The 25,932-nt window shown below is 35.0% G+C and overlaps 1 protein-coding gene across 3 annotated transcripts; it reads right to left on the reverse strand.

Annotated features, from left to right (window-relative positions):
* Positions 1-5,690: 5,690 nt before the first annotated feature.
* On the reverse strand, positions 5,691-10,240 carry LOC112765465 (vesicle transport protein GOT1). Of its 3 annotated transcripts, none has more exons than XM_025811360.3 (7): positions 9,801-10,240; positions 8,905-8,966; positions 8,269-8,360; positions 7,269-7,349; positions 7,092-7,189; positions 6,933-7,014; positions 5,691-6,064 (listed from the first exon to the last, which is right to left on the reverse strand). In XM_025811360.3, the coding sequence occupies exons 2-7, from the start codon at positions 8,933-8,935 to the stop codon at positions 6,026-6,028; spliced, it is 423 nt and encodes a 140-aa protein (XP_025667145.1). In that variant the 5' UTR covers positions 8,936-8,966; positions 9,801-10,240; the 3' UTR covers positions 5,691-6,025. The 3 variants fall into 3 exon arrangements, with proteins under 3 accessions (XP_025667145.1, XP_025667144.1, XP_025667146.1); XM_025811359.3 differs by having other exon boundaries at positions 9,807-10,194; XM_025811361.3 differs by having other exon boundaries at positions 9,230-10,186.
* Positions 10,241-25,932: the final 15,692 nt, after the last annotated feature.

Genomic DNA, 25,932 nt, shown 5'->3' on the forward strand with positions numbered 1-25,932 from the left:
CTTGAATCTCTCTCAGCTCGTCTCCTCAAAGTTTCGAGTTTTATGGTTTTTGGCTAAGTGAGGTTTTGTGATTTTTGGGTGTTTAGGTACACTCTAGCCTTTGATTGATATTGGTTTTGGCTTCCAAAACTATTGGGCAAGGTAAGAGGCATTGAAACTCTTGTGAAATTTCAATTATAATGAGCCCTAGGTTGATTTATGATGATTTATGTATATATAGCTTGATTATGGTGAGTTTGGAGCTTGTTGATGCTTGTTGGAGATTATTGGTGGCTTAGATTGTGATTGGAAGCTTATCTTGGGCTCAATTTGGGGTCTTGGTGCATATTGGAATCGGCCAAGATATGGTTTCGGTTTTCTCTATGTAGTATATAATGTTCATGGACACTTAGGCTAGTGACCTATAGGATAGGTTTGGATTTGAATGGTTGTTGAGTTGTTGATTGATGGTATGTAATGATTTATGATGAAAATAATGATTGTTGAGTTTGATAATAATGATTGATAATGATATGATGAGGATGAATGATGGGTGAAGTTGGGAAGTGAATTATGTTGCTATTTGTGATATTGATGTTGATGAATTGGTAATATAGTTGGAAAATTGTTAATAAGGTTTGACGATAATGTGATATATCGATGTTGAGATTGTGTATGAGGAAAGGTGAAGGAAAATGTGGTAAGCTTGGTGTAATATGACATAGACGGTGGATTTGGGTGGAAAAATGGAGTTTGGAATGGGTTAGTTTGGTTTTGGTTATGTTTTACAAAGAAATTGTGGAAAGTTTGATTTTGGGTAAAAGTTGATTTTTGGTGAATTTTGTCTGATCATAGCTTTTGCCTCGGTTTTCAAAATAGGTTGAAATTGGTTTAGAATTAAAGTTTATTGAAAACTCTTCAAAACGATATAAAGTTTGAAAAATTTGGAATTTTGTAGAGGAAGTTATGATCATTCAAAGTTGGTGTTGAAAAACTGAAATTATGCAAAATTGTAAAATTTCAGGATTTCTGATACGTGCGCACACACAGCCTTGTGCGCACGCACAACCCTGCAAAAATCTTAATCTATGCGGACTCATAGACCTGTGCGCATGCACAGGCAGGGAAGTGCGTTCTGTTTGCAGCGCGAGCACAACTTGTGCGTGCACATATCTAAAGAGAAATTGCAACATGTGCGTATGCACAGCCCTATGCGCACGCACGTGTTGGGGAAGCCAGTCTGTTGGGGGCGCTGGCACAGGTTGTGCGAGTGACGAAACTTTGTAAATTTTGACACCTATGCGGACGCACACTCCCCTGTTTTTCAAATTTTCCTTTATTTTCAACTATTCTATCTTCCCAACGAGGTTGTAAGCTTCTATAACACCATTTTAAGACTCTTAGGCTCAATTTTGGATGTTGGAATATGGAAAAGGTCTTAGGAGGTTTAATTTGGGTTTTACTTTGAAAAGTTAGCAAACGGAGATTTAGGTTTCTGGTGTAGTAAAGATAAGTTGGTTGAGAGAGAAGGAAGAGTGGTGAGTATGGTGATTGCTGATAATGAAATTGAGAAACTGATGAACTAGGGAGTTCGGAATGGAACTAATGACTTGATGATGGTTGTGATGAGTATGAGGGGAAGTGAGTTTAGAAGAGTGGCCTCTAAGACTGAATATGTAATTATGATATGCAATGTTCTCCATCGTAGGGGCTGTGACAGTCTCCCACCTACGTTCATATGTGAGAGTTGAAGCTGGGCTTCTCACTCATATTTCTCGCAGCCAGAGGAAGGTGGTAGGGCACGCTCCCTCGGAATGTTTCCCTCTGAAAGGAGAAGGTGGTAGGGCACTTATCCCTCGGAATTATTCCTCCTGAAAATGCGATTTCTCTCTGATTGCAAGGTGGTAGGGCACTAACCCACAGAATCATGCGGCAACCAGAGGAAGGTGGTAAGGCACGCTCCTACGGAATATTTTCCTCTAAAAGGAGAAGGTGGTAAGGCACTCTCCCTCGGAACTATTCCTCCTTATGCACAATAGAAAGACTAATCCGGGAGTTGTCGGCCGGATTTTCTGTCGGGTTTGGCATTAACCGACATGTGATATCACAGCCAATAGGGCAGACATTTATCATGTGCATCTTTTATATGCTTGCTTGCTTTGTTTACTTGAGTTTGCCTAATTGTATAACATGCCTACCTGCTTCTTGACCTACTTGTTGTATATGAATATTATCTGTATTTTATTTGTTTGCATTAATTGTGATTGCCCGGTGCTGAGGAGGTTAGGTAGGCAGTGGCGATGGGATCGCATGGAGGATAGGTTGGTGAAGGCTATGGGACAGCGGTGTTTGGTTAGAATAGAAATCCATTAAGATAGAGTACCATGTTTAACTGTGTTAAGATTTGTATATATTATGCTTTGTTGTTTTAGGATGCTTTAAGTTGAATTCTTGTGATGGATATGGAGTCTAGGATTGTCTTTGGCGTCCGGGGTCTTATATCCTACATTACTGGGCACTGTTACCATACTGAGAATCTCCGGTTCTCATACCATATTTCTGCTGTGTTTTTCAGATGCAGGTCGCAACCCACTTCGGTGAGTTGTCTGGTTGGTGACAGAAGCAGAGGATCCGGATACCTTTTTTGAGTCTTTTGTCTATTTTGATTACACTTCTCTGATCTTTTGTATTTTATTTTGCCTAGAGGCTTGTATTTGAGAGGACAAAACTTGTATAAGCTCTTTTAAAACATCAGTTTCTGGTCGTCTGTATATGGCTAGCCGGCTTAAACTCCGCAAGCCGTGGCTAGTTTCTTATGATTATTATATACTTATCTATGTTATCTTATATCTGTTTCTTGTGCCTTAAACGAGTAGCTCCATCAGTACATTTTGCGCTTTTGAAACCCTACTTTGAGCTGTATCCTTTATCAGGCTTCTAGAATATATTATTTCCTTCTGTATATAAATATGTATAAGCCTTAGAACTGTCGTAACCTCTGATTATCCTTTTCTTTATGGCTAGAGGTAAGGCTTAGGGTAATTAGGGTGTTACAAATTGAGTGACCTTGAGTCATTGGGTCTTAATGAATTGGTGATTTGAGAACCCTTAGTGGTCAATTTGATAACCATTGACTCTAGCCTACTACTAAGTCAATTAGTGGCTAGGTTAGGTCTTATGGATTGATGATTGATCAAGCCTATTTGACATACTTAATGCATTGAGGTAGACATTATACTTACTTCAAGCATAGAGGTAGACTAAATGGGTTGGTCCCTCATAATTGTCAATATATGGTTTGTTGACAAGGATGGTGATCTTAATTCCTTTGCTTAGCCAAGAGTTATTTTCCATTTCTTTATTAGTTCTTGCCATTTACTTGTTATTTACTTTTCTTGTCAACTACAAATCAAACCCTTTGCATCTTCATAGCCAATAATTGATCACTTCATTGCAATTTCTTATGAGACGACCCGAGGTTTAAATACTTTGGTTATTTTTATTGAGGTTTGTACTTGTGACAACCAAACAATTAAAATTTGATGTAAGAGTTATTAGTTGGTTTGGAGCTATGCTTACAACGAAGTTCTTATTTCTATTGAGAGAAATTCTATATCGACAATAATTCTTATATCAAACTCCAATTGGTCGAACTCAAAGGGAAAGAGAGCTACGTCATCGTTAACTTTTACCGTACAAAAGTAACGCCAACGTGTAGAGAAAAAATATATGAACACTTTTATCGGATTAAATTTTTTATTAGAGTTACGGATCGCAAGAAATCAAAGCTGGAAAGTCACACTTGCATGGTTTCCATTCTCTTCTCTCTCACGGTGTTTCTTTTCTTATTTTTTTTCCAAGTTTATTCAGTGGTATGAATGAAGGAAATGAAAACATTTAACACTAACAGGAATTAATGAAAATTTGTGGTAGTAAAGCATTTAGGTATCATTATCACATGGATATACATGTATACATATGCTACGTTTGGCTTCTTTGTTTTGATTTCCTTAAGGCTTCCGCCAAGGTGTCTATATATATATATATATATATGATAATAAAATAATAAAATAATAATATAATAATAATAATAACAAAAATAATAATAATAATAATAATAATAATAATAATAATAATAATAATAATAATAATAATAATAATAAATTTAATTTTTATCTTATTAAATTATTATTTTTTGATAAATAATTCAAATTTAATAGAATAAGTAATAATTAAATTAAACTTCAATAATCATAAAAAAAATTTTAATTATTTTTGTTAAAAATAATTTTTTTAAAAATTACATCTTAATATAATATTTTAACTCACAAATAGCTAATTATTTAATTTTCAAAAATCCTGGATCTTATAGTAATGCTATAATGCATTATTAATATTAAGTATATGAATATGTGTTGTTTGTTCTTGTTGAAAAAGTTTTAAGTATTTAGTGAAAACGTCGGTAGATTTGTTTTTTTTGGTTATTTCTACATTTTTATTTTTTTCATATGTAGTACCGGACAGATTTAAATCTGTACAGTTAATTATAACACCAGTATGCGTTTTTTCACAATTAATTATATTTTTGTGTTCTAAGTAACTTTTTGAGTTAAATTTTTATCTGTAAATTTTTTAATTTTGAATTTTAAATTTATAGCGCAAAACGCAGTGTTTAAACGCTCTTAACTCACTTTTAATTAATTAATTAACTAGTTAATATTTTGCAGGTCTTACATCAATCATGATTCACGATCTGCGACTATGCACAGAGAAGAAGAAGAATATGGAGAAGAAGAAGAATGAGATGAACATTATTTGCTTTAGGTTATAAAAGGGAAAAGGACCAAATTGGTTCAATCTCATTTTTTTTCTACGTCATGTACTCGTTTTTCTTTTTAGCATGGCAATAACTAAGTCACGTTACTCAAAACGATCTGATAACGAAAAATGTGCTTGGGACTAACGTGATGCACTTTTTTAAATTTGGACAACTAATTTAGTGTAATTGGAATCTCAAAAACTAAATTATTGTAACTTACTATTTTCAAAGATTAAAATGGGACTCAGCTCAAAAGGATGGATAGATTCTTTTCTTTTTCTTTTACAAACAGACTTTCATATGCTGCTAGCAATTTAAAAATTGGAGAACATGGATGCCGTTCAATAGAACAGTGTGGATTCAAAGAGCTTTCGACATTGGCAGGCTAATGCCTGCTTTGGTAAATTTTTTTCAAAGAAATAGGTGTGGTTCTCAAAAACCATAAGTATCTCACTTGTCGTTTGGTAAATAAAAAATTATGTCTTTATAGCATTTAAAAAAGTTAGAGACATTTTTAAAAATATTTAAACAAATAATTTTTAAAATTTATTTGTATTTATCAAATTTAAAACAATTTAACTATATATATAAATAAATATTCAAATTTATTCTCAATAAATTATTGATACCAAATTCTATTGATGATCTAAATTCTCTCTACTTATATCTATGGTTATTTTAAATTTTAAAATCTATTCTACTAAGCATAATTATTACTTATATTTATTAAAAATTACTTTTAATTTGATTTGTATTACATAGATAATACAACTTTTAAGAAATTATTTTTCAAAGACCAATTTTAATAAACTACTTGTGAAAAATAAAAACTTTACCTAAATAAAGCTACGGATATGTTTAGTTTGAAACGAGGAAAATTAACACATGCAACTCGTCAAATTTTCATTTTATAGCAGTGTGTTGTTGGAAGGCACTGTGACATACACTGACCCAAATAAGAAATGATCATTCTTATCCTTTGAACAAAGATTGCGTAATTGATTAATTCGACGCATAATCAATGAACTCTTTGCACTACATACATGACTATCATGTCACTACATACATGACTATCGTGTTAAAAGTGACAATCATTTGCTAGCATCAGAGTGCCAACTCTGAATTCACAGTCAGGTATCTCCCATAAGCTGGTATTTTCTTTACATACACTGATAAACGTGCTTGCTTGCTAGCAGCTACAAAATGTTTCCGCCGATTCCTCCTCTCTTACACGGGTACTCGCCGGCCTCTATAACGTTCCAACAACTGCAGAGAATACCAGAAAATTAGCAGACTCAAGTTGAAAATTTCACCATTTTCCACAATATCTAAGCAAAGCCTGGAAAAACTCACATTGTATCATTCTACATTGTCTACATAGATAGATAGACAGATAAAATTAACCATTAATCTTCCCCTGCATTGCCTAATTTGTAGCTCAATACAACTTTATTGAACAAGGGAAAGTTTTTTGTACTCAAAATTCAAGTTTTTTTCCATGTTTATTATCAGAATTCAGAATACTTTAGCTTGATGCACTGTGTATAGGTGTTGCTTTTACACCCTCCTTTGACATTATCTTTCACATCTATCAATGGAAATTAAAATCAAATTGCTCCAAACAATCAGAGAGACTGTAAATTTTTCGCTGATTGACCAAGAACATAAATTTTTTAGAGTAATAGTCCAAACCACTCTCCAATAAACTTTTAGTAGGACACTCTAATCCAAATTTTAATCACCAAATCAATTTCTAACCTTCTATTTTGTTAAACAAATCAATCATATAAAATTCTCGTAAAAAGTTTGGCATATTAATCCCTATCGATATTTTATAAAGACAACAATATCTAAACAATTTTGAAGTTCTCAAACTGGTTCTTCCATATAGACGAACAATTTGATACGGGAACTAATTTATCTAACGAAAAATTTAGGGACTGATTTGGTGATTAAAATTTATTGAGAACTAAAGTGTCTGATAAAAATTTTTCTTAGGGATTGATTTAGGGTTTTAGGCATTTTTTAATATAGCAGCTACGATAAATCACACAAGTGTCGGATGCTTCTACTTAAGTCTAGTTGGATGGCAGGTGGTAAGGCATTTCAATTACATTACATTACAAATACCTACCGATCGGACATATGGCTGTTGAAACAACCAACCAAGAATTGGAATCTTCTGTAAGAAAACAGCCAGTGTGGGCCAGAAACCACTGCACATGAATACATGGTTAGCTTCAATTACAGATATACACTTCAACAGAACACACGAGTCTCAATTCCATTAAACCTGAATAGTACTATGAATCCATAAGCCTCAATGATCATGCCCAAAATAGGCCATCCCATGATGAGAATCAAGAATCCAATGCCAAACGAGATTGATCCCTTAAGAGAAAAGATAAAAATTATTGTTGAAAGTTTACTACAATACAGAGAGAGAGGGATACACATGTAACAAATATACCTTGAAATTACTTCGTTTCGTGAAGAATTGCATAGTGGATTTCACACCAATGGTTAAGGACACTCCAGAAATAAACAGGATCTGATTTGAGTGACAAGGAAACAAGGCATTAGAGATGACGATAGCAAAAACCCAAATTAAGCTTCAAAGTGGTCTTTGAAATTTCCCAAATTTAAAATTACGTTAATTTGGAGCCATGAATCACGTTAGTCCCTCTAGCATTTTCACGTTAGTGCCATATGTCAAAACATGATTTAGTCGTGCTTAATGGAATTATGACATGTCAATTAGTGACACATGACATATTGGCGCAGACGGTAATGCCACGTGTCATTTTGGTAACATGTGATGTAACATGATTTGTCTATATATCACTAGGATGTTATCATTACAAATGGTTTAAATTGGGTTAGGGTTTAAAAAATATTAAGCATTTTGAATTTATGAAACAAAATAAGAGAGAGTATCTCATTGTTTCAAATATTCTTAGCATCCCCAGAGAGATACATTGTAACTTAGTCGTCAAAAGGTGCTTTCTATTTGATTCACGTCCTTTAATTTTAGAAACTAAAATGAGTTATGAGTGAAAATTTAGGAACCTATTTGAGTCACTTGATGACGTGTAAACAAATCATATTGCTATACGTGACACGTGGACAAACTGTCATGATGGATGGCATTACCATTCATGTCAAAATGCTGTGTCACTAACCAACACGTCATCACTCCATTACACATAGCCTAACCATGTTCTGACATTCGATACTGACTTTCAACATTAGTATGTCATGCCACCCCGTCGTTAACAAAAAGTTCTCGAGGAACTAATGTAAGTTACCAAGTGAAAATTTGGGGTCCAAATTAAAGCAACTGAAAATCCGGAGACCAATTTGAGGCTAGGGTCAAAATTCAAATTCAATGACCACTTTCAAGCTTAACTATAAAAACCATAATAAGAAGTTATACTTAAGCAAGGGACTCAAAATAGCTAGAAACTTACATTTCCCATAGCTAGTAATCCCTTGTCGAAGAAGAAGATAATCCCAAGGAATGAGAAAAATATACCAAATCCAGTTAACCCTAACCCGATCTCTGTATCATATGCCCATCCCATAAACATATTCAGATAGAGGAATTGTAAATAAGGTAAAAAAATACGACACAAGTAGATTCCGACTACGTAACTTAGATATGACCAATAGACAGTTTTGTCAAATTAATCCTTGTCCAGGAATAATGGAAAAATGTGAGAGCAAAACAAAGGCACTAATAGATATCTTGAAAACTATATCATATTAGCCAAATCCAATTAGTTCCAAGAAGTGAAATTAATTTCGAGTAATCAATTTGAGAAAATATTTGGGTGCAATTTCTTTTGACCATGAAAAGAACTGAAGATAAATTCAAGGTATAGGCAGAAAAGAAAACACCAGAAAAGGAAATAAAATGCAGAGCCTTAAAATAAACCAAAGCCCATTGACCAAATAACTGAATATCTAAGTAACTTAAGGAACTACTAGCTTAATCTACAACAATCTACTCTTAAGTCTCAAACATAAGCATTAGATGCAGTAGACCACATAATATAACACCATTAGTACAGCTACAACAACAAAAAGTATCACATTCCACTTACTTTTGCGATCGTTCATCTCAAAGGAAACCATTTTACTAACAACTCTTATGTCCTTGCGTTATCTGAAACACATAATAAAGTAACCAAACTAGGTTAATATAAGCATGTGGATCATTTATCTACAGAAAATGTAATTCTAAGATAACATTGCAACATCACCATCTAGGAAAATGATAATCCAGCAAAAAAAAGATCCTAGGAAAAAAAAATTTTCTTTATTTATTTATTTTCCATGTCCAACGAGAGTAATCTATTCCACATTCACTCAGAGAACTATAATAAAGGAAACTATTCCTAAGAGCTACAGCCGAAAGTATACACCAACCTTCTATCAGTGGTGTCTAATATTTTGAGAATAACCATTCAAAATCCAAATCCAAAGCCAAGAGGCTGAAAAGCCACTCTTGACCAAAAATCCATATGCATCCATAAACCATCACACTGTGTCAAGCTTTCAAATAATAATACTGAAGAACATATTGACGTAAGAGACCCTTCCAAGAAAAAATGAAATTGTAGTATCTCAAAGAGACTTTTGAATCAAACTTGTAATATGAGAAGCGGCAATGAGCCCCATGGAAGAGGGTAAAAAGATTCTAAAAATCTTAATGTCCAATAGCCAAATCAGCGAAAAAGAATACACAACCTATACTCCTAATCAAAACTAACCCTAAATAACAAGCATATTCATGGACAACAAAATTAACAGATCTTCTAATTGAGCCTTTTCATACACCATCCCTGATTCATTCACATCATTGATCCAAATAGATATACCCGATCACAGGGTCTAATTTTCAAGGATGTTCTGCTCCAGAATGCTACAACATGCTTTCCTCAGCAATGAACAATTAACAGAAAAACTTAACACTAAATCAGATCATTTATACAAGTACCAATACCAGCGGCGAAAACAGCAGGTGAGAGAACGGAGGCGAGGAACAGGACGGCGGGACAAGTGGAAGATGGCAGCACGGATCGGACGACAAGAAAAGCAGAGGACAGCGGCAAACGGGTGGAACAGCAGAGACAGAGATAAGGGTTAGTGTGCGGCGTGACGGCGGCAGGCGGTGGGCCGGTGGCGAGGATGAGAAGAAGAGAATCGGAGATTTAGAGTAGTGAATGCAGCGGTTGGGGCGGAGGAGATTGTAAAGGTCAGGTCTGGGGTCTTTTGACTATTTTCAGATTATGCGAGGATAATTTTGTAAATTCATTCTATATAAGTAGTTAAGTGCTTAATGAGTACCGCGGACACGGGGAAGGTACCTTAATCCCCCGCGCCGAAGGCAACGGGTACTTGTTACGGCCTTTTTATTTTACACAAACTAGTTTATTTTTCCGCGTCTTACAGGAAAGATTAAATTTAATTTAAATTATAAATATTATTATAAATTATATATAATTATTAAAGTAGGTTATAATTTGTGATTTTACAGTATTTATTTTTGTATTATTTTTATTTGTGAGTTGATTTATTTTAATTTTTTTAAATTATTAATAATTTTGCTACTAAAATTTTGAGTTGTATAAAATATTCAATTTTGATTTGGTTTTCATATTCACAATAAAAATAAAAATAAAAATATATTTATATTTATATTTAATTTTTTAAATATAAATATATTTATATTTATATTTGGTTTTTAATTTTTTTAATTTTTAAAAAAATATATTTTTATATTTAATTTTTTCTAATAAAAATTATAAATATATTTAATTATTTTAAATCAAATTTAATGTTAGTATTTGTAACACCCTACCACACAGAGTTTTACACCTAGGATGTAAAACAGAGGTGGCGAGGCGCTACAACCTCTAAAATAATATATAAATATATATAATAGTCGAAAGAATGTAGTATACTAGAGGCTTGAAGAACAGGTTAAACAAAATCGCAAAATTTAAAAGCGCAACTCTGATAAATAACGTAACTTGCATAAGAAGAAACTACGGTTCTTAAACATATTTATATGAACAGTAAGAGCAGAGGATCAAGATACAAAATATCAAGCCCCGAACTCAGCCTGCGAAGCTAAGGCTGGCAAGAGAATAGTTACATACATATATATATAATCCATAACCCAAAATACATCAAAACAACCCTAGTTCTCCATAAACCTCTATGAGGAGCTAAAGTAAAACATATATACATAGGGAAAATCTATACATATATATAACAAAACAAAACAAAAGTATAATCCCAAAAAGTCCACTTCGCTTCCAGAGAACTCCAAACGCCTAGCGAGGTGCCTCTCGACCTACATCTGAAAAAACACATTGTATGAAATGAGAACTGGGAGTTTTCAGCATGGTAAAGGTGCCACGCACATAAGATATAAAGTCATGGTAATACAAGAGGCAATCATAGAACGTCGACACTCAGATTATGAACCTTAAAGAACTAAAACAGAATCTATGAATCATGGTGGTTCTCTAAGGCTTTCTAAACTAAACTAATTCCTTAAATTCTAACTAAAACTGAATTAGAATCCTAAATCTCTCCGCCTTTCCTCCGTTCCTCCATCTCTGATGAAATTACAAAGACAAATAAGCAAACAAAGGCAGACAGAGGTAGAATACAAATAGTACAAATAGCAAGTATAATAACTAGCATGTTATAACCAGTTCGGCATTCCCAATTAAATGCACAATCAAACAATTCAACAATATGCACATGATACATGCCTGTCCTATGGCTGATGAGACTCATCTGTCAGTTATCAAGCCAACCCGACAAGTCTGGCTGCTAATGTAAGATCCAAGATTTTTGAAAAGCCCTATTTTGAACTAATCTCAAATCATATATTTATTTACAGTTTTAATTTCAAAAATTCTTTTTATTGAAAATAATTTAAGGCAATTTTGATTAATTGGATTTGAAATAAATTAAAGTTTTTATCCAAACTCTATACTTATGGATTATTTTTCTATTTATGATTTAAAGTTTTAGAAATTCGAAAATAATGAGGTTTGGCTATTTAAATCAGAATTTCATCTAATTTTATGATTATTGAATTAATTTCTATAATTAAGTTATAAAGTTGGTAATTATGAAATAATAAGAATTTTATATGATTTGATTTTAGATCAATTATATTTATATCATTCAATACTTTAAGTTTTAAGGATAAAGAAAATTAATTATATTACTATGTATTTTCAATAAGAGAAATTGATTGAGAATCAATTAGTATTTTTATACTACAAATAATATTTAAAATTAATTTTAGAGATTAAATTAGTTTTTCAAATTAATACTCTATGTTCAAATTTTATTAAAATTACCTTACTCTAATTAAACCCAAAATACCCAAATAGAAAACCCTAATTCTACCTCAACACAACACACTCTCACACACACTTCCCAACCAAACCCTAGCCCCATCACCCACGGTTAACAGAAAGAAAGAAAGAAAGAAAGAAAGAAAGAAAGGGGAGGGGAGAGAAGTGGGGCGCGGGAAGAGGGAGGTGGCGTGGTGGGCGTCACTGCCACCGTGGCCATCGCTGCTAGCAGAGGAGAGAGGAGGTCCGAGAGGAGAGTGTCGGTGGAGGGAGGAGCTCGTGCCACCATCGTAGACCGCCGCTGCCACCGCACCACTCATCGCCGTCACGAGGAGAAACAGGACTGAGGGAGATAGAGAGAGCCGCGTGAGGAGGAGTCGTCATTGTTACCATTCCTCCTCCCTGCTGCCAGACGCCGTCGCCGCCGTTCACGAGAGAGAGAGAGAGAGAGAGAGAGAGAGAGAGAGAGAGAGAGAGACGCGTCTGTGGGAGCTATCGCCGTGAAGCCCGTCACCGTTGCTGCAGCTGTCCGCGTCGCCACCATCGCCGAAGGGAGCCAGCATCGCCGTCGTTCATGGGTGAAGCAGAGAACAGAGAGATCTGCGAGGCAGGAAGGGCCGTGACCTGTCCAGTCGCCGTCCATGTCGCCGACGCCGTCTTCGTCCGAATCGCCGCCAGATCCGCTGCTGCCGAAGCTTCTGACCGAGCCTCTGCCGCCGGGAACGCCTCTGTCGACACTAAGAACCATTGTCGGTAAGGGTTTTTAAGTTGGTTGCCGAGAAGCTTTTCATCGCTGGTTGCCGGGGCTGCCACCAAGCCGGTTCAGTGAACGCCGCTGTTTCGTTTTCTTAGTTCGGTAAGTATTTATGTTTCAGAAAACCCCTGCGTTAGTATTCCATTATGTTTGGTTATAAACTATGAGGTTTGGTAACGTAGGTTCGAGTTCTGTATGTTGAATGCCGCTTTTAAGTTGTTGTGAGTGCTGCAAAAGTGATAAAGGGTTGAGTTTGTGGTTGTCGTTGGTTCCGGGTGGAGAGGAAAGAGTTCGGTTGATGCGTTTGGGTTATGGTTTCGACGACTCGAGGTATGGGCTTTTTATACAAACTAATTTATTTTAAATGGGAATTGTTATAAATAGATATGCTGTGCGAAATGTATTTCTAGTGATTGTGTGAGTCTTATGAATTGTCTGATTTTGTCTTGAATGAATATGGTTGCCTGTTTGATTGAAACAATATCTGATTTTGATAAATTGGAGATTTTTGGATTGGTTGATTTGAAATGGTTTTTGATAATTTGAAAGTTGAGTTTTTGTTTTATTGGAAACTGATTTGGTCTTGAACCTGTTGGAAAGAGTTGAGGATTGGTTTGGTTAGAACCCGGAAAGGGTGGCAAAGTCCAAGTTTTAGGGGAGATGCTACCGAAATTTCTATAAAATCTGAGATTTTATTTGAAATGGTATTTTAAAAAGGAATGGATTATGCCTTGAACTGTATTACTGATAAATGGATTATGTTTGAACCCTTTTGTTAAGGAAATTATTATATTTTGAATGTAAACTATTTTAAAAAAAGAATCATGTTTTAAAGTTGATTTAAAGATGAAGATAATTAAGTTTTGGAATTTGAGTAAGTAAGCAAATTTGAAGGAGTTTTAATGGAGTTCGATTAACTAATTTCACTTTACAACATTTTAGGAAAAGTTTGAAGTATTTTCTGAAACTTTGACTTAGTAAAACTGAAACAATTCCGAGCCTTTGGAAACAGATTTAAGAATGAAATTGAAATTGGTTTTCAACTTAAATGATTTGGTTTTGGTTTAAGTAAGTTAGTTTTGAAATTGGTTCGGAATATTTGGATACATGACTTGGTTTTGGTTTAAATTCAATTTATTTATTCAAATAAAAAAGTTAATGTTTCGAAAGTTTTCAAGGAATTTAAGAAATGAGTTAAGTTATTCTCCCCTGAAGTCTTGAGACTCCGCTGAGGAATTTTATGACAAAATTTTGATTTAGAAATGAATGATTTTGAGTCTTTCAAAAGAGATTTTGAATTTGGCATGATTTTGTGATTGTTTGGAAGTGTTGGAAAGATGTGGAATGTGGTTCCGTTTTGAAAAGTGATTCTTGGCAAGATGTGAATTGAGTACATTTGTTATTTAAAAGAAAATGGGCCAAGAATGAATTTGAAATAAGTTATTGAGCCTGATTGATTGTGGATATCATCAAGATTGATGAGTTATTACTTGGTAGGCATAAGGGCCGGGTTCGTCCTACTTATGCTAAGATGAGATTGTTGATAAGTCGCTTGCGCCTGGCAAGGACGGTGGTTTAATCCTGCTTGTCGAAGTGCGGCGCCCACGTAAGGACGGTGGTTTAATCCTGCTTATGGTGAAGGCAAGGACAGTGGTTTGATCCCGCTTGTGTGTTCCGGGCAAGGACGATGGTTTAATCCCGCTTGTCTGTAGGACATACGGATAAAGACGGTGGTTGGATCCCGCTTATCCTAGTAGGGTTTGGCAACATAACCAACAATGTGATATCACTGCCAGTAAGACAGACATTCATCATTTGCATTTATGTGACATTGTTTGGGTGTGCATATTGTAATTGGTTTGCCTATATGAATACTTATGTTAACTGTTAACTGCTATATTTGTTGTAATTGCTATTGATTGTGTTTGAACTATAGTATTTGTGATTGTGTTTGATGGGTTGGGTTGTGATGAATTGGTTGATGATTGAGTTGTTTGGGCCAGGGGCCATGTTGGATTGGATGGGCTTGAGGCCGTGGTTGGTATGTTGAGTTCTAGTTTTGTATAAAGTATCCGACCAGTTCAGCATAGACTTAATGAACTTATGCTTGGAACGGGATGATCATTTATACCGCGTATGTAACTGCTTTCATGGTTGTGGTCTAGAAAAGTATGAAAAATCAAACTCTTACAGCATAGACTTAATTGAACCTATGTTTGGGACATGTTGGTCATTCATACTGTCTAGGAAAAACTTTTCAGATTTTGCAAGTTTTAAAATATTTGAGAAATTTACCAAGTCTTCGAAAAGGGATTTTCTGGATTTCGAATGTGTACCCAAGGTTTTTGGAAAGACTCATAAGACGAGCCATGATCATTGTACTCTACGAATAATTTTATATTACATATCTTGTTATAGCAATTTCTGTAAATCCTATAGTGAGAACAAGCGAAGACGACGTTCTCACTCCCCTACAGGTTATTCCTTTTCAGGATATGGACGACGAATCTTCAGTAGAGTTATATTCATTTTTTGTTTATTCGGTATTTTTGTATTATCTTAGCTATTATTTTTCCCTCGCCTTTATCTTTATTAAGTTTGTAAGAGGGATAGGAAATTATGATATGTATGTTTGTAAGCTAGTGTTTTATATATATATATCTTAAGGTATTGTATCTGGTTTGTATGTACATGTATGTTTATGTTTTCAACAAAAAATGTATTTTTTAAGGTTATGCGGTTTTAAGTTTTAAACAGGCTCATATTTTAGTATTAAATATGTTTAGAGTTGTCGTAATGCCCAAGCTATCAGAGTGGCGCAGTCGGAAGTATGACATTCGGATAGTGAGGGTGTTACATTTGTGGTATCAGAGCAGTCTTTTCTGTAGAGCCCGAGGAATGGACTGACTATGCTTCAATTGCATACTCTGAGCTTTGTCATGTAATAGTCTTGTTAGGATAACGAGATTTAGAGCTTTTTGCACATGACAGTCTATTGATTAATGTTGTTAGTCTTGCATTGCATAATTCCTTGTGTTAAGTTTGGCCGGCTTAAAACGAGTGGATTATGTATATGAATGTACTAATGGGTTATTATAGACGAGATACGAGTAATAGGTAACGTGACTCGTGGGTTTTGGGAACGTTAGAAACTATTTCTCGAGATTATCCAGTTATATATCTTGAATTCTACTGGAGTCAACTTGTTCTTTCATAGCCTAACTTGAAGTTCTTGTTTGCAAATTCTTTTGAAAGTAGTTTGATTTTTCTAACCCTATTCCTCTATGCATATGCATTCTTGTTTGATCCTACTTTTATATTCTTGTTTGAAATCCATGTTGCATCTGCCTTTCTTTGTTTAACTTCTTCTTCGTGATTCGTATATTTTTTTTATATGACCTTGACCTCGTCTTCATCCACTGTGCTTTTTAGGTCCTTATTCCGAATCCACTTATAATTTAGGTTTTCTCTTATTTGACCGCATTTACAATCAATTTTCAAATTTTTATAAAGATTGCTTTTGATTCAATATACACTTATTTATAGAAAACTTTGAAAATTCCTTATGCAATTTAAAAACTATTTATTTCTAATACTTCGCATGTTCTTTTACTGGTTTACAGAACTATACTTACTTTACATACAATTTGACTTTTCAAATAATTTTACTACGGTTCCTATACGTAACTTTATTTGATTATGTACTTAGGTATTTTTTTTATTATCCAAAAAGGAAGGGATTTTCGCTTTTATTCTAGTTAGCTTTCGTTTGACAAATTGAGTTTAATTTAGCATGATACATTATTTATGCATTTGTAGTTCTTTTGAAAATATTGGGTTCATACCTTTCCTCTCAAGTATGGACTAATTCTTTAAGCTTTTGTTTCTATGTTGTGATACTTGATTTTGTTTTTAACTATTCTTTTTCTTTTATGAACACCACCATTAGTCTCAGTTTTCCTTCTCTTGTAAATCTCATACTCATCCGAGTCAGCTTGAATTTGTTTCTATCTAGTGCGTTGTTTGTTCTCTTAATTGTCCTTCTTTAGCCAAAGGTTCTTTCTTGAAAATTCACTGTTGATTGAGTTGTCTTTCCTTACGAGTTTTGTATTCTTTTGGACAAATGAAAAGTTTGTTTGATGTCCCATGCTTCGTGGATCTTGTTTGAACTCCCTTGATTTAAGATCCTTTCTTGTTTGGTCTGATTTCTTTTTAAGTACATCTTAATATTCTTGAATATTCTTATGTGATGGCAATTTCAAGTGTATTCTTAGAGTTTTGATGTGAACTTTTGAAACAAGTTTTGGATTCTCTTAAAAAATTTAAATCGATTCTTCCCGCTTAAATTGCATCCATAGCTATTCTTTAAATTGACAAAATTATTTTGAAGTTGGCATGCACTGTTTTAAATAAAATTTTGACACTGACTGATAAGCAAATTTTTACCTCAGAGTTTCCTTTTCTAAATAGAGTTTAACTTGTTCCATATTTGCTATAAATTTTATACACGCTTGTTTGAATATAAACTTTGAGAATTCTTGAACAAACATTTGATTTTCTTACAACCTTGCCACAATTTCAGTATATACCTTTATTTGATTAAGTACCTAAATGTCTTTCAGGATTTTCAAAATTGTTTGGCCTTAACTCAATTGACTTTCATTTTTCAAACCTCACCTATTTTGTCTTTTACTTGGAAACTATTTGGACAAAATGCAATTTAGTTTTTTTTAACCATATTGTAGTTTTGATATATGTTTCTGTCACCCTTTTGTAAAATGCGAGTTACATACCTTTCTTTTAGCACATAAGGTGATCTTCCTTCAGTTTTTCATTCTTTATATTCAAATGTATTATGTGTACTTAATCATAAACTTTAAACCTTGAGAGTGCCATCACTAGCTTTAGTTAACCTTCTTCTATGATTTTATACTTTTTAACTCAGCTTGATTTAGTTCCAAACTACTGCCTTGCTTATCTTTTTTGTGTTCCTATCAGTTATCTCTGGTTTGGGAGTCATCCTTGAGGTTGTTAAACTGAATTTCTTTCCAATACTCTTCATCGATTGTACATCCTTGTTTACTTGTAGATTCAGCAGTTCTTTCAAAACTCTTGCGGAGATTATCCTTGTTGTTTGTCCTTCTTTTTTCAAAGTCTTTTATCCTTCTGAATAAACTCGAGAATTATTTTGATGTCACGTGCGATCTTTAGATATAGTAATGCGATGCTTTAGTTCTCTAGAATGTGGTTTGCGGTTATGGAAAGGGAAGCAGTAAGTGTCCGACATTATGAGATGTTGTGGGAGTTTTGTTTCTCGCGGAAGAGTTTGCAGATGTTAGGCTTGTGACCAGTTATGGAGTTGTGAAGTAATTGATGGAATTAGGAAGTTGATATTTGGAAAGGGGTACGAGATCTGTGAGTGAACGTTATATCTGTTGTTAGATACCAACCTGCTTTGTAGCCTTTTTGCCATGCTAACCACCGCTTTGCTTATCTTGACTTGCACCCTATATTATTTCTTCAAGCTTTTGTAAAGTTTTGAAACCATATAACCTTTTTGCATCGAGCCTATCTTTATCTTCTGCCTTGCGCTATATTTCACCCTTATATTTCAATCTTATGGATGTCAGGTATTTGAACTTATGTATATATATATATATGTGTGTGTGTGTGTGTGTGTGTGTGTGTGTGTGTGTGTGTGTTAAGATTTCTTACTTTTCTAAAAAATATTTAAAAAGTAGATCACTAAGGCTATGTATTATCTTATGCATTATTTTAATTTTCGAGGACGAAAATTTTTATAAGGTGGGTGGAATGTAGGATCCAAGACTTTTGAAAAGTCCTATTTTGAACTAATCTCAAATCATATATTTATTTACAGTTTTAATTTCAAAAATTCTTTTTATTGAAAATAATTTAAGGCAATTTTGATTAATTGGATTTGAAATAAATTAAGGTTTTTATCCAAACTCTATACTTATGGATTATTTTTCTATTTATGATTTAAAGTTTTAGAAATTCAAAAATAATGAGGTTTGGCTATTTAAATCAGAATTTCATCTAATTTTATGATTATTGAATTAATTTCTATAATTAAGTTATAAAGTTGGTAGTTATGAAATAATAAGAATTTTATATGATTTGATTTTAGATCAATTATATTTATATCATTCAATAATTTAAGTTTTAAGGATAAAGAAAATTAATTATATTACTATGTATTTTCAATTAGAGAAATTGATTGATAATCAATTAGTATTTTTATACCACAAATAATATTTAAAATTAATTTTAGAGATTAAATTAGTTTTTCAAATTAATACTCTATGTTCAAATTTTATTAAAATTACCTTACTCTAATTAAACCCAAAACCCCCAAATGGAAACCCTAATTCTACCTCAACATAACACTCTCTCACACACACTCCCCAACCAAACCCTAGCCCCATCACCCACGGTTAACAGAAGGAAAAGAAAGAAAGAAAGAAAGAAAGAAGAAAAGAAAAGAAAGGGAAGGGGAGAGAAGTAGGGCGCGGGAAGAGGGAGGTGGCGTGGTGGGTGTCAGTGCCACCGTCGCCACCGCTGCTGGCAGAGGAGAGAGGAGGTCCAAGAGGAGAGTGTCGGTGGAGGGAGGAGCTCGTGCCACCATCGCAGACCGCCGCTGCCACCGCGCCACTCATCGCCATCACGAGGAGAACCAAGACCGAGGGAGAGAGAGAGAGAGAGTCGCGCGAGGAGGAGTCTTCATGGTCGCCATTCGTCCTCCCTGCTGCCAGACATCGTCGCCGCCGTTCATGAGAAGAGAGTGAGAGAGAGAGAGACGTGCTGCGTGGGAGCTGCCGCCATGAAGCCCGTTGCCATTGTTGCAGCTGTCCGCGTTGCCACCGTCGCCGAAGGGAGCCAGCATCGCCGTCGTTCATGGGTGAAGCAGAGGACAGAGAGATCTGCGAGACAGGAAGGGCCGTGACCTGTCTAGTTGCTGTCCATGTCGCCGGCACCGTCTTCGTCCGAACCGCCGCCAGATCCACCACTGCCGAAACTTCTGGCCGAGCCTCTACCGCCGAGAACGCCTCTGCCGCCACTAAGAACCATTGCCGGTAAGGGTTTTTAAGTTAGCTTTCGTTCCTTTTGAGTTTCCGGAAGCTTTTCATCGCTGCATGTTTGTTACAGTCGTCGTTGCCAGAGTTCTGGTCGCCGCTGCCGCTCGAGGTGGTTGCCGGGGCTGCCGCCAAGCTGGTTCAGTGAACGCCGCTGTTTTGTTTTCTTAGTTCGGTAAGTATTTATGTTTCAGAAAACCCCTACGTTAGTATTCTATTATGCTTGGTTATAAACTATGAGGTTTGGTAACGTAAGTTTGAGGTATGTATGTTGAATTCCGCTTTTAAGTTGCTGTGAGTGCTGCAAAAGTGATAAAGGGCTAAGTTTGTGGTTGTCGTCGGTTCCGGGCGGAGAGGAAAGAGTTCGGTTGAAGCGTTTGGGTTATAGTTTCGACGAGTCAAGGTAGGGGATTTTTATACAAACTAATTTATTTTAAATGAGAATTGTTATAAATAGATATGCTGTGCGAAATGTATTTCTGGTGATTGTGTAAGTCTTATGAATTGTCTGATTTTGTCTTGAATGAATATGGTTGCCTGTTTGATTGAAACAATGTTTGATTTTGATAAATTGGAGATTTCTGGATTGGTTGATTTGAAATGGTTTTTGATAATCTGAAATTTGAGTTTTTGTTTTATTGGAAACTGATTTGGTCTTGAACCTGTAGGAAAGAGTTGATGATTGGTTTGGTTGGAATCTGGAAAGGGTGGCAAAGTCCAAGTTTTAGGAGAGATGCTGCCGAAATTTCTATAAAATCCAAGATTTTATTTGAAATGGTATTTTAAAAAAGAATGGATTATGCCTTGAACTGTATTACTGATAAATGGATTATGTTTGAACCCTTTTATTAAGGAAATTATTATATTTTGAATGTAAACTATTTTAGAAAAGAATCGTGTTTTAAAGTCAATTTCAAGATGAAGATAATTAAGTTTTGGAATTTGAGTAAGTAAGCGAATTTGAAGGAGTTTTAATGGAGTTTGATTAACTAATTTCACTTTGCAACATTTTAGGAAAAGTTTGAAGTATTTTTTGAAACTTTGACTTAGTAAAACAGAAACAATTCCGAGCCTTTGGAAACAGATTTAAGAATGAAACTGAAATTGGTTTTCGGCTTAAATGATTTGGTTTTGGTTTAAGTAAGTTGGTTTTGAAATTGGTTCGGAATATTTGGATACATGACTTGGTTTTAGTTTAAATTCAATTTATTTATTCAAATCAAGAAGTTAAGGTTTCGGAGGTTTTCAAGGAATTTAAGAAATGAGTTAGGTTATTCTCCCCTGAAGTCTTGAGACTCCGTTGAGGAATTTTATGATCAAATCCTGATTTTGAAATGAATGATTTTGAGTCTTTCAAAAGAGATTTTGAATTTGGCATGGTTTTGTGATTGTTTGGAAGTGTTGGAAAGATGTGGAATGTGGCTCTGATAAAACCCATTTTTTGGGTTTATCTTGTGCTTAATTGAGTGGATTTTATCCACTAAACTCACACTTATTCATATAATTCGCATGGTTTTACAAATCCTTCCTAATTTTGTACTATGATTGAAAACATGCTTCTTTTGCCTTAAATTTGGTAATTTTAAGCCTCTCTTATTACCATTTGATGCCGTGATATGTTCATTAAGTGTTTTCAGGGGTTATAGGGTAGGAATGGCTTAGAGGATGGAAAGGAAGCATATAAAAGTGGAAGGAACACAAGAAATTGAAGGAATTACTAAGCTGTCAAGCCTGACCTCTTGGTACTAAATCAATCATAACTTGAGCTACAGAAGTCTGAATGAGGCAGTTCCAGTTGCGTTGGAAAGCTAACATCCGGGGCTTCAAAATGATATACAAATTGTCATAGTTTCCATGCAGTTAGGCAACGCACATGCGTGGATGGCGCTTACGCGTGACCTTGCAAAAGTTCAGCGATGCGTACGCGTGGGCGACGCATACGCGTGACAGAGCCACGTGCTACACGTATCAAAAATTGCTGGGGGCGATTTCTGGGCTGTTTTTGGCCTAGTTCCAAGCCTAAAAACACAGATTAGAGGCTACAAAGTGGAGGAATCATGCAGACAACATTCATTCACATAATTTTTAGGTTTTAGATGTAGTTTTCTAAAGAGGGAGGCTCTCTCCTCTCTCTAGGTTTTAGGTTCTTAGTTTTATTCCTTCTCAATTTCTGAATTTTATCTTATTTCTACTTAGTTCTCTTCTACTTTTAATTGTTCTAGCATTCTAGTTTATTTATTTCCCTTGTTGATTACTTTATGTTGTCAATTTAGGTTATGAATTCTCATGTTAGATTTGATTTTTTATTTAATGCAATTTGAGGTATTTCATAATTATTGTTCCTTTCTTCGTTTGTTATTATTGATGTTTGCAATTGGTTGTTTAGATTTAATATTCTTTGTTATTTTTCTATGTTTTTATGTTGTGCCTTCCAAGTATTTGATAAAATGCTTGGGAGGGTTTTAAGTTAGATTTTTATATTCTTAGTTTGAATTGATTAATTAGAGGCTCTTGAATCATCATAAGTCTCTTGTTGGTTGGTGATTAAAACTTGCTAGTTAGCTTGAGCTTCACTAACTCTAGTCTTTGATTAGGACTTATGAATTCAAGTTGATTTTCTCAGTTGACTTACCTTCAATTGTTAGAGGTTAACTAAGTAAGAGCAAAAGGCAATTACCATCGCAAGTGACTATGATAATGAGGATAGGAATTCTAATTATCAATATTTGCTAAGACTTTTTTTAATTATTATTTTATTTCCTTGCTATTTAAATTCCTTATTCAACATTTAAAAACCCAAAAAGATATAGTCTCATAGCCAATAGTAAAAACACTTCCCTGCAATTCCTTGAGAGACGACCCGATGTTTGAATACTTCGGTTAATTTTATTGGGTTTGCTTTAGTGACAAACAAATTAAATTTGATTGAGGTTTAATTGTCGGTTTAGATCTATACTTACAACGCGCTTATTTTTGTGAAATTCTTTACCGACGATTTTTCCAACATCAATTTTTGGCGCCGTTGCCGGAGAATTGCAAACGTGTGCCTTATTATTGGTTATTGTGAATATTGTGAATAAATTTGCTTTTCCATTTCTTAGTTAGTTATTTCTAGTTTTAGGAGTTCAGTTTCATTATTCCTTATTAGTTTTGTTTTTATTTTCTCTTGATACTATGAATTCTCACCCCTTTGGCTATGAGTTTGGTTACAATCATGTTATAGGAAGAGGAGATTACAATGAAAGCTTGCATCAAGGATGGGACAATCAAGAATAGGAAGAACCACAAGGATTTGATCAACCCTCTTGGCAACAACCTCCACCCACTTACAATGAGCAAGAACCATTCCAAGGTGCATATCAATCCAATGGATATGGTGGACCCTCTTGTAGTTACCAACAAGCCCCAGCCCCACCATTTGCCTATGAACCCCCTCCTCAACATAGCTTTGAACCACCATACTCACAAGCCACCTACTACCAAACACCCTCATATGATCCTAACTCATATCCACCATACCAACCACCTTATGAGCCATATGAACCATACATAGAGCCACCCCAATTCCAACACAATTACTCCCAAGAACCACCACCTCCGTATACACCATGTCCATATCCATCAATCCAAGAGCCATATGATCCTAATTATGTTAGCCAAGTGGAACAAGAGTCAAAAGATCGTCTCAAGAAAGCAATGGATCAACTTCAAGCAACCATCCGTCAAAAGTTCGAACCATGTGAGAACCAAGGATTGAAGTGTGTTGTACAACAAGTGGAAAAGATGGAGAGTGTTGAACCACCACACCCTTATTATGATGAACCACCCTCATATCATGAACCCTTCCTCCCAAGTAATGAACCCTCATATCCACCCCAATCTCAAATGAATGACACTCTAAGCGTTCTTCTTCAAGAGTAAATAGAGATGCAAAGGATGACACAAGAGTTCATAGCTACCTTGACCGATGTAGTAGGTAATTTAGCCTCACTACACTTCAACACTCAAAGTACTCCCATGGCTACATGTGGAGAATCAATAGAAGAGCGTAGCATGAAGGAGACACTAGAAACTCCGGTGGACAACGAGAAATGTGACTTTGTATTGGAACAAGTGGAGGAAGCCATAATAGTTGAAGAGGAAGAAGTGGTTGAAGACTTAGGAGATGCCAAACCTCCATGGGAATCACGAGTTGTAGAGTATTCCTCCAAGAAGATTGAAATTGATGTCAAGGAGGCTAGTGCACAACCTCCATGGCATATTCCTTATGAAGAATTGGATGTGATAGATCAAGAAGCAAGTTCCCTTGGTGATGATGATCATTGATGAACGGAAAATTGATGGTTTAGAATTTCATAAATGAATTCTCGTTGCAAGTATAGTTTCTAAACCAACATTAATCCTTTCATACAAAAATTTGTTTATCACTAAAACAAACCCCTAAATTTATAAACCGAAGTATTGAACCTCGGGTCATTCTCCCTAGGAATTGCGATAAAGTGTTCTTGTTATTGGTTAGAGGTGTGTTTTGGGGTTTTGTATAAGAGACATGAAATGTAAATGGCAAGGAAATTAAACTAACAACTAACAAAGCTCTTGACAAGGAATGAGAATTAGAAGTCCTATCCTAGTTATCCTCCTCAATTGTGACCACAATTATCCGTTGCTACTACTTAGTTAACCTCTAACCATTGAGGAAAGTCAAGTGGATGAATCAACTTGATTCCACAAGTCCTAGCCAACTCCCAAGGGAAAGACTAGTTTTAGTGGTATCCAAATCAATTAGCAACTTCTAATTATCAATCAACAAAGGAATTAGATAACTCAAGCATCACTAATTACTCTACCTAGGCCAAGAGGAGTAGAATCTATACTAAAATCCAACCAAGCATTTCATCAAACACTTGGAAGGCACAAAAGAAAAGCAAAGTAAAGTGATAACAACAATGAAATCTAACAACTACTTATTGCAAGGAATTAACAACAACAATCAAAAGAAGCACAATTATTATGAATTACCTCTAATTGAATTGAAAGAGAAGAGAAGAAACAAAAGTAGATCTACAACAAAGTATAAGAACAACATAAAGGAAATTACAACAAAGGAATAGAAGAATGATGATTGCAACAATAAGAATTGAGAAGCAAAGGTAGAAGAAAGCATGAATGAAAACCTAGATCTAAGAACTGAACCTAATCCTAATTCTAATCCTAGAGAGAAGAGAGAGCTTCTCTCACTAAAACTACTCTAAACTAATCCTAATGTGTGTAAAAAATGATACTACCTCCTCATTCCCTTCAATCCTTGGTCCTTTAAATGCATCTTGGCACCAAAGTTGGTTGCAAATTGGGCCCCACAACTCTCAGAAATTGCTGGGCACATTTTCTATTTAAAAATCACGTGCAGCCACCGGCGCGTACGCGTACAGTGCGCATACCGTGCGCGTGCGCGTGGATGATGTTTCTCAAATCTTTGGCTTTTTATGATTTCTCCACTTTGTATACTTTCTGGTGCACGAATTGTGAATCACACTTTTCACAGCGCGTACCACTAACCAGCAAGTGCACTGGGTCGTCCAAGTAATACCTTACGTGAGTAAGGGTCGAATCCCACAGAGATTGTTGGTTTGAAGCAATCTATGGTTATCTTGTAAATCTTAGTCAGGAATTCAATTATATTTATCAGTTGAATTGTGAATAACCAGTAGAGCATAAATTAAAAGTTACTTGTTGTGCAGTAATGGAGAATATGTTGGAGTTTTGGAGATGCTTTGTCCTCTAAATCTCTGCTTTCCTCTGTCTTCTGATTCACGCACGCACGTCCTCCTATGGCAAGCTGTGTGTTGGTGGATCACCGTTGTCAATGGCTACCTTCCATCCTTCCAGTGAAAACTA

This window comes from Arachis hypogaea, chromosome 17, assembly GCF_003086295.3.
Source record: "Arachis hypogaea cultivar Tifrunner chromosome 17, arahy.Tifrunner.gnm2.J5K5, whole genome shotgun sequence".
Classification (NCBI taxonomy): Eukaryota; Viridiplantae; Streptophyta; class Magnoliopsida; order Fabales; family Fabaceae; genus Arachis; species Arachis hypogaea.